Source organism: Condylura cristata, unplaced genomic scaffold (genome assembly GCF_000260355.1).
Source record: "Condylura cristata isolate star-nosed mole 26May11 unplaced genomic scaffold, ConCri1.0 scaffold00019, whole genome shotgun sequence".
In the NCBI taxonomy this organism is placed as follows: Eukaryota; Metazoa; Chordata; class Mammalia; order Eulipotyphla; family Talpidae; genus Condylura; species Condylura cristata.
The window spans coordinates 32,129,784-32,140,019 of record NW_004567120.1 but is presented as its reverse complement, the minus strand read 5'-3'; the positions used below and the strand labels follow the sequence as shown (position 1 = coordinate 32,140,019).

General features: G+C 44.8%; 1 protein-coding gene across 1 annotated transcript in view; it reads left to right on the top strand.

The window, feature by feature from the left end:
* Positions 1 to 10,236, top strand: part of GPC3 (glypican 3) — a 354,530-nt gene continuing 344,294 nt past the window's right edge. Inside the window, exon 1 of the mRNA XM_004685819.1 lies at positions 1 to 316. Coding sequence (XP_004685876.1) covers positions 142 to 316 — 175 coding nt within the window. The 5' untranslated portion in view covers positions 1 to 141. The remainder of the gene's footprint in view (positions 317 to 10,236) is intronic.

Genomic DNA, 10,236 nt, shown 5'->3' with positions numbered 1-10,236 from the left:
AGCTGCGAGGAAACTTTTGCGGCGGTTGGGTAGCGGCGTGTCTCCGGCTCCTCCCGGACCCTGCCAGGCTTTCCGAGTCTCGGGACGGCTCTCGCCCCCGCTGCCACTCTCCCGCGCTCCCCTCGCTCTCCGCCCGGCAGGATGGCCGGGACCGTGCGCACCGCGTGCTTGGTGGTGGCGATGCTGCTCAGCTTGGACTGCCTGGGACGGGCGCAGCCCCCGCCGCCGCCGCCGGACGCCACCTGTCACCAGGTCCGCTCCTTCTTCCAGAGACTGCAGCCCGGACTCAAGTGGGTCCCAGAAACCCCCGTGCCAGGTGAGGAGGAGTCCCTCGCGCGTTCCCCGCGCCGGGTTCGGGGCCGAGGCGCGGGGTGACCGCACCCGGGCGCGCTCGCCCGGCGGGGCCGCGGTGGCTATTGCGCCCTGCAGCCCGGCACCTGGGAGTGGTCGGGTGCCCGCAGCCGGCTGGCTCCCCTGAGGGAGGGGCGCGGGAAGGGCGGGGGGCCTGGGTCTGCCGCCAGGCAGGCTCGCTCTGCTGTCTGGGAAGGTGCGAGTGGAAGGAAAGGCGGGGATGGCCTTCTCGCCAGCGCCCATTTTGGGGGGACGGCGGGAAGGTGGGAGCTTATTCCCGGGGCCTCGGCCCACCGGCACCCCAGCCTCGAGCTGGTGCCTAGGGAATTTGCCACCCTCACTCACACGGACGTGCCAGAATGTCAGCCTTGTCTGGAGCGCGGCGCTGGCCCTCTTCCCCCAACCCGCCCCCCACGCCCTCCTTTTCGCAGCCTGGGCTCCGGAGGCTCACGGGCCCAAGAGCAGGCAAAGTTGAGGCCAGGTCTGCGAATCCACAGGGGCAGGGGAAGATACGCCGAGGGAAACTTTGGAGCAAGAGGGCCCCCGCATGAGGAGCAATGAACCCTTTCCTGCAGAAGAGCGTCCCCTTTCTAGGTCGGCCAGCGGTGCGGCTGGCGGGGGAGCAGGGGTCCAAAGACGATTTAACTCCTCCCCCTCTCCAATTCGTCTGCCTTCTTGACAGGCTGGACCCCGGAGGGGAGACCGTTTTAGGTTGAGGAAAGTTTCTGAACGCCTGCCTTTTGTTCTGCACACTCGGATCGCGTTGTAAGGGCAGATTTTAACCTTAGCCGAGGGCTGTCGCTGTCAACAGATGAATATTAATGACCTGGTGCGATAGTTCGGCGTTCGGACTCCTAAAAGCCTGCATTAGACTCCAACCCCGACAAGTTGATGCACCCGCGGTGCGGGCAAGAAGAGTTGGTTTCAAACAGGTTAATTTTTTCAGAGGTGCGCTCGAAAGAAACGGCCGGCGGTATTCACAAACCGTGAGATGTTTGTGGCCGCCGGGGTCTCTTCCCCACCCACGCGTTCAACCGAGGCGCCTGTCCCGCTTGCTCTTCACTCCCGAGGGATCGGGGAGCAGCCCCGGCCCAAACTTGGCTCGTGGCTCTGTGCAAGTCAGGGAGGCGGACCTGAGGGTTGGACCAAGTTGCGAACGCGATGCGCGCCCTGTGGGCGCTGCCAGCGAGCGTTCACTAGCGGGAGGTTACCTAGGCAGCCAGCGTGCCCTGGGCCTTTTCTTTAGGTGGATAAAAAGAGCCGAACGAGCCTGCTGTTTAGTTGCAAAGGTAATTGGTCACCCTTTTGGGTGCCTGAAATACATTTGCTGTTACGTTAAATATTGCTTTGCAGGGTTTCCCACTCGGGGAGGGTAGAACTACCTCTTCCACTGTTAAGTGTTAATAACGTACCACGTGGGCGTGTGCATGAGCTGTAAGGGGCAACCTATGAATCAGTTCCACAGTGCTGAAACAACAGGCGAATCTCCCTCCCCTCGAAGTGCCATGGTAATTAGATTGCTAAGGCCAGAGAACATGCTTTTGTGGATAATGTAAAAATTGGTCCTCACAGGATGAGGCCCCCCCTTTCCAAGATGAATGGGTCTGGGGTGAGGGCCACATTTGGCTTACTTGAAGCCAGGGAGTAAAGGTTGTGCTGAAAAGAAGAAAAAGGCCAGAGGGAAAGCAGATAGTCATTTAGCAACCCCCCTCTACACACACTCCTGCCGGCGCTAGCCCTCCCTCCCCCACCCCCTGCTCTCTGGCTGTCTGCCTCCTTGCAGCATCTGTAGAAAAGTATTGGGAGGCCCACACACTGTGTGTATGAGGTTTGGCTTGGGCTCTCTCCCTCCCCCACTTTCTCTTTCCCTCCCAGCTCCCTTACTCCGGGCCTAGGAATGGCCATAGTATAGAGAACAGGGACTTGTAATGGAGATTTTTTGGTTCTCTCTAGTTTTTCCGAATGCCAGAGGAGACATCCCTTTCCAAGGGTTGTCCCCATATAAAAGTAACATTTCCTAATGTACTTCTATTTTCCCAGCACACACCCAGCACGCGGTGTACAGGGTGGTGAGCACCTTCTGCATGGCAGGCACTGTTCTGACGGTGCTACCCAGGCAGGCGCCATCTCTCCCGAATTATATGGGGCAGTGTGGATTTCTAGTACTCTGTCCTGGCGTGAATCCATGTGTCCTGAATTTCGGTTGGGACAATATGGTCACTGTAGATATGGCAAACACGGTGAAAATCCTAATGGCCATGTGTGGAAAGAGCTTATCAGTATTTCAGAGAAGAGGGGATAATGGCAGACTAAATACAATGGCAAGCGCATAATTTCAAAGTGAATAAATGTGTAATTTGCTGCTGTCGATCAGTGGTTGAAAATTGAAAGAGAGCTGCAAATTATTTGATAGTTATGAACCATCAGGCTGACCGCTTGACTTTTTCCCCTGTCTATATTTTAAGCCATGTTCAGTTTGCCTGCTTCACTGTGTTAACTGCATTAAGCTTCCTTGTCCCAGATAAAATAAGAGTTGATCACAGGAAGGAGAAGTCCTCAAGAATGTCCTGTTTCACTTAGGGGGCGCATTTGAGATTGACTGTTAACTTCGACCATTTGCAGAATTGGTTAGAATGGTTAAGGTACATTTCGTATGCTAATATGGATGAGACTAAATGGCATTTGGAATCAGCCAGCCTAAAAAATAAATCACTGGTGCTGAAGGACTACACTAGACTTCCACAAAGCTGATCTAAAGCCTTACAATCTCATTTCTTTATAGTGTTCAATGGCAAAGGATAACAATTCTAAATAGCATGTCCCCCAATCCATAGATCTCTTCATACCCCACTCTCCCCCCACCCAAACCCTTAAAAAAAAAAAGGATTTGTAACTTGGAAAGCACCACAGATGGAAACCAGGCACACAGAGTTAGCATTTGGCAGAAAAATCCATATAACTGACTTTCAGTGCAGCTCTTTTGCCCTTATTTAATTTAGAAAAATTCAGAAAAAAGCCAATGAGCTCATAAGTCTAGATGTTTATTTTGTTTTGCTTAACCTACCCACAGGCGCAATCAAGAATGGATACAATTTTAGGCAAGAAAAGTGAGCTAGTAATCAGACAGTGATGTTTCCAATTGTCTCAAGGGAATGTTACAGAAGTCTGAAAAAAAATTCCTCTAAACAAAAATCAAGTGTAATTCACTTTATGAATGCCATGCACCACTTTTGGAGGGGGGTGGTAAACGGGAAGGGTAGGAATGAGAAAATCAAACAAACCTTGGTAGTGTTGCAACTCCCAAATGATTGAGGAATCTTGCCTTAGCGGGCCTTAGAAAGTGCGAGAACCAATCCAGAAGGCCAAATACCCTTATGGGGAAAGGCCTTGAAGAGCCAAAATTGACTTGGAGTTTCTCAAAATAGATGAAACAACCTCAGATAGAAATCCCCATTCTTGAAAGAGAGAGAGAGAGAGTGAGAGAGTGAGAGTGAGTTTGGTTCTTATTGTTTTAAAAGTGTGAGAACTAGCAACCGGATCTGGGTTGCCAGCTGTGGTTCCCCAATTAGTTTGAAGCAGTTAGGGGTCCTAATGTCAGCAGAGAGAATAAGAAATGAGGGGTGTGTGTGTGCATGTGTGTGGAGCAGGGGGGTTCTCTCTTCTGACATTTGGGTGAGTAGGTGATTTGTTTAAACTTTGAACAAGTTACATTACGGTGTGTGAGCTTGGAACTGTGTGGAGAATTCTTTCAAATGTGGTCTCCATCCATTTGTTCTGCTAATCCTGATGATTGGTACCAAGATGTGTTTCAAGGGAAGGAAGTATCAATCTGATTGAGGAGACAGCTGGCAGTTGGTGGTGCACCCTGACCCAAAAGAAGTCCACGATTGCATACTCCTTGGCAGGCTCTGTTAGGTGCTGGGGGTGTAGCGTGGAGTAGTAACACACAGTCCCTTTTGTCAAGGCGCTCACAGTCTGGCGGGGGAGCGTACAAGTAAACAGGCTTCTCAGGAAACATGTAGGATTAAATAGGGTGAAAAGGGCTAGAAAATACCTCCAGGAAATTGGCTGAAATGGTCACAATAGCCAGCCTGGGTAAAGGAAAAGAACTGAAGAGATGAAGTGGGAGATAGGGCGAAGTCTCTTAATAGGGCCGCCATCTTAAGAAGAGTTTTCTTAATTCTTGGAGCAAATTCAGTTCGTAGGCGTTACAATATACAGGCATACATAGGAAGATTGTGAAGGATGCTGGTGATGCCGATGGTGTCAGTTTTGCAGTTTTTTTTTTCTCTCTCACTTCCGTAGGGGTTGGTAGGTTGTATTGAATATTTTGATGCGATATATTTCAGCATTCTGCTACTTCCATCTTTAGAGGTACAATGTTTGCTAGAACATTGAAAAGGGCTAGTAAAGGGCTGTTTATTACCAACCTGGGAGAAAGATACCTGGATTTATCTGCTATGAGACAAGACAGAAAATATGTTTTCTTCTTAAATGGCAGCCATCGATGACCACGCCAGCTTTAGTGTTTGATGTATATACAAAACCATGGGTCTTAGGAGGTATCTTATTACTCATTTCTAAGAAAATTGAAGATAATCACTTATAACTCGTGCACACGATACATCATTTGGAAAGAATTTCACTGGGGATCATATTGCTCAACTGAAAAGTTCTGGCATGCTGAATTTGTACATTTTTGTGAATGCTTCCTTTTACTCTGATCTCTAGCTTTTTTCTGCATATGGTTATTTGTATGTTTTAGATTATAAGCTTCTTAAAGGGAAAGCACTGCATTTGGCGCAGCTTGTGCACCATGTTCCAAACACTGTAGGGCATTTAGTAAATAATTGAATATAGTACAATGTGTAGATCATTATGTATTCTCTATGAACTCTCGAATACTTTCATAAGCTACATGTCATCTTACTTTTAAGAGCCAAAGTCCAAATTGTTATGGCACATTATTGAGGCGTGAGGACCACCTTTACTGGCTCCATATATTTTGACTGGAGACAGATTCGGCCTCACTCAATTAGCAGATGGCTCTTATCACCAGGCAGGGTTTATTAATGGTGAGTATGCAAAGAACAAACTGAAATTAGCAACCTTGCTATGACTGACTTAGTATCATTAAAGAGCAGCAATTATTGAATTGTAGGATGTCTCTTAAATGAAACTCTCTTTGATTTAATAACAACTAGACCTTTCTCACTGATGTTGACATTACCGTACTCGGGAGTTGAGTATGACACATGGCACATGCATATACCCGTTGAGGTACTGCACAGGTTTCTATCGCCTGGGGTCAGAAGCTGTGTACTGGCTCCATTTGAGAAACCCTACTGGGTGTGCCAGCATTTATTCAGAACCTAGCCAAGTTTGTAAACAGGTTTGATGTTTTTGGTAATTTAGGGTCTAATGGAAATTGTGGGCAGAACACCCCCCCCCACTCATCTGCCCATATTTAGCAAATTGTCTTGCCTGAAATAGGATACCCAACCCTCCATTAAGAAATGAGCATCAGAAAATAGAATCCAAGCCATGGGCCCCAGGCTGGCTTTTGGAGACAGCTTAAGTAATGGGGGTTTACCTTCTGAGATATAAACGACAGGGGAACTTGACTCAGAAAGCAGGCGAAGGTGGCTTATCAGCAGAGACAATGCATATTTTGAAATGCTGTATGTGAACGGAAGATGTTTCACTGGATCGGTACAGTCTCACTTGAACACCTTATTGCATAGACAAAGGTTTGTTTCATTCTGTATTTCAGATTAGGCCAATTAAAGATTGGTTATTCCAGTGCTAATTGTTAGAAATATTTCCTTGTCCTATTTCAACCAAAAGGAATCCAGGCTGATTACCAAGAAAGGCATTTTCACATTTGCCTCTTTTTGTGTCATTGCATACAGCCTCATTTGAGTTTGTATTTTTCCTCATGAGTGGAATGAACTCAGCATTAGGACTGAACGGCATCGCTAGGGTTCCAAAGGAGTTAATTACTTCTAGTATCTGAAATTGTATTGCTATGCTAGATTAATAAATCTACTAAGCTCTTTGAAGTATACTTAATAGGCTTATATTGATAAATAATTGATAAGGAGGGATATTGATAAGGAGGGAGATAAATACAAGTGGAAGTGGCAATAAGAAGGGCAGGGCTGTTTAAGTCATTATAAAAGAAATCCCCACCCATGGTATTCTGTCCATGCTACCTGAAGTCAGAAGAGGCACATTTCTCACAAGTGATGACTTGGAGGCTAGTCTGTTTTTCCTAAAAAGTCACACAATAAAATGTGTTTATTTCCTAAAAATCCAGAACAAGAAAAAATCTCAGAGTAGAATTTTAAGTGACATTTATCAGTCTGTCTTTTGAAAATCAGTTTATTAGTGGAAAATTGGAGCTCCTGATTGTGGCATTTTAATGTATGTGTTCATAATTATATGTGTCTCCCCTGCTAGGCTGGGCTCTCACGGAGGTTAGGATCTGTATCTTGTTTATCTGTACTCCCAGTGTTTGCAGTGTGTGTAGTACACCTCAGAGATAGCCAATAAATACTTGTAAACTAAGTGAATGGAGTTAGAACTATACTGATATGAAATTTCCATAAAATGAATATGTAAGTAGTTGATTCACTTTGTACCACCATGCTAAAGTTTTTCTTGTTGTTTTTTTTTTAATAAATAAATACTTTTTCAGGTCAAAAATCCATTTGTTGTCTGTAGGTAAGTGACAAAGGACAATGGTTTAATTCATTTGTGTACACTATAATTCCTTGGATGAAGTAGACTAGCCAAATCTTAAGAGGTAAGTATTTTGTGCTTGTTTACAAGACCATTCTAAGTAATTTAATGATAAATATCTCCACATCTGTGTAAATACACATTTTGTCTTTACCTTACAGATTTATGGTACTTAGATTTATGAAAATAATGCAGCTTCGGGTCAGTTACAGCAACAGGCAGAAACAGACACAGACACTGAAAGCATGCAAGTGTTTCCCCTCAGCATTTGGTGTTTCTTACCTATAGCATCTAGCCTCATAAATGTACATTAAAAGGACACATCCAAAGGGGATTTTCAATTGTGGAGATTTTATTGGAGTAGGATAAACGGCCTCATGGGAATTCTCTTAATTCCTGCATGCATTAGGGCAAACTTTTAAAGTCAGCTGAGAAAACTCAGTTGGTTGGACAGTATGACCCCTTGGGCATGCTTTCAGACAGAGGCCCAGGGAAAGAGGGTAAAAAAGTAAAGGATGATATTTACTTGTAAAATTGATCAGAATTTTACTTGCTTATTGCCCTCCTTGATTGTGCTCCCTCTGGCCCAAACTCTTGGTGTTGGTGCGTATAGCATGTACCACAGCATCCTGGGATTATCCATTATTCTTTGTCAAATTTTGGTTTAGGTGAATGAGGAGAAGGGAACTAGAGTGAAGAGTTAGCATGATGGAGACACACACACACACACACACACACACACATATTCAAGTAAGTATGGAAATTTGCGTGTAGGCAGAGGTAATACAAAGATGTGCCCCAATTGCATTTGGCTCCCAGAAATACCTTACCTACATTTCTGTGCACTTAGCCTTCATGGTTTTTGAAGTGCAGAACTTATTCATAGTCCCTGCCAGACCCTCTGCTCAGTGAATCCAGGAGCCATGTTTGAGCCATCATGATCTCCTCCAGAGTGGTGAGTAGAGTGTCTTGTACAGAATTACTAATAAAGGTTGGAATGAATTTAGGATAAACACATAAAGACATAGCACAGAGAACTTGATCACTGTAAGTGAGACCCGAGGATATGGTTTATAGCTGGAGGACAACTAATTCTCTGCATGAATCATTGTCTAAGTCGATCTGCAGCAGAGACTGAGGAAAGGGTGGTGGAATTGAAGTGTATCTATTGATTCTTTGTGACTCTGGGAACCATGTTGTCTCTCTTTTGAAACCAAAGCTTGAGGAGGAAGTGACAGGAGAAATTCTTAAGTGCAGGTTTATCTAAATGTGATGTTTGAGTATTTTTTAAAAATCTATATATACAATGCATATATAAATAGATAGTTGTTATTTTGCTAGCAACAATTAATTATGTGTTATTTAAACTGTTTGAAAGATTTTGTTACTTGTAGCAGTGGGTGGTCTTTCTCAGTCATACCTTAAGTCTGGGTCATGAAAGCCCTTCTTTCATGTATCTTACATATAAACAATGCAGCCACTCATAAAGGCACAGCAAGGTTACAGGTTCTGAGTTATACTGAAATACGTGGTTTCCTCCTCCAATCACATGCTTGTACACTCATGCACAAATATCCGTATAATATCCCTATATCTGTGCATGGCCTTAGTCCTGCAGAGAACCAGCCTAATGTGCCCTGAGAAGAGCTACAGGAACAGCTTTGCCGAGTGGGTGTAAACTATTTTCAGTTGGATTGGTCCCAGATTGTTGCAGAGTTAATTGGCACTGATAAGGAGCTACTGCTCATTTCTCAAATCCCATCATCTCCCCAAATACAGCTATGTGATCCTTCTTAAAGTAGTGACGGTCAACCCACACTGTACATTTGGCTCATTTTGGAGAACTACTAGCCCTGGCTGTTTTGTGTGTTGATCTCCATTGAAAGGGGAATGTGACCCAAGAGGTGCTTTCCAGTTGGGGCTCATGGAGTGATTGTATTGGGACTATATTTACCTATTTTGGAAAAAAGAAATTCTCAGAAAACTCACCTACTAGTAATGAACTTTATTCTCTCTGCATAAATATTTAAATGTTTTTTCATTTATTCTTTACTTCAGCCACATTTATTGAACATTGGTTTTATGCCAGGTACTGAGCTAGGAGCTGATGAGTAAGATAAAAACACTGCCTGGGGAAGGAGCCAGAGAAAGGAGACTGGAAGTCAGGGCAGCATAGTGAGAGCCACCATGGAGGTGGGCACCCCGGGGTTCCAGGGGACTGTTGAGCTGTGGCCTAGTTGCTGGAGTGTAAAGTATGGGCGAAGGTATAGAGTTAAGAGACAAAATGACACATTTGTTGGACTAGGATAGTTGATCGTTTGGAACACAGACGTGGGGGAAGTGGAGAAAAGGACTAGAAAAGTAGGCAGGATGTGTTGAGGGGTTTCCTTGGTTTGTATCCAAGGCTGGTGAAAAGTCATGAAAACATTTTAAGAAGAGAAATTGCTGAACATTATTCAGTATGGAGGATGACAGGGGAGTAAGTGGTAGTGGGGAGCTTCAGTGAATGAGGTGAAACAGTGGGTAGGAAAGAGAATAAAAGATAAAGTTGAGAGAATAGAGGTGAGAGAATAGAGGAAGTAGAGTTGATGTAATTTGGTGACTGGATGTGAGGACAGAAGGATGAATCTGGAACATTTCCTGGGTAGTGGGGTATGGCACACACATGGCTCAGTAAATATTTGTTGAATAAGTGAGTGAAGTATAAGCGAAACATATTTTTAGCAGTTTGAGGAACCTCCAAACAGTTTTCCATAGTGGTTGTACTAGTTTAATTTGCATTGAGAAACATATTTTTAAAGGGAAAGATATTGAGGGGTCCTGTGCTCTTGGAGGAAGAAATGTCTGCTAGGTAGATGAGGCTGTATTTTGGATCTTGGAAGCAAAGAAATCAGGGCTGGAGATACATACTTGGACACTATCAGCATATTAGATGATAATTGAAACTCTGGGAATAGATGAGATCACTGGGAAAGAGTGCATACAATCTTCTGGAGTTCAGGAGAAGCATAGTTGGGACTCAGCAGTATATAGGCTCAAGTTGGAAGTCATGGGCGTGGATGATATTTTCCAGGCTGCTCCATGTGACATGCCTTAAAAATGTATTTTGCCAACATCTGGTGATAAAAAAAAAAAAAAAAA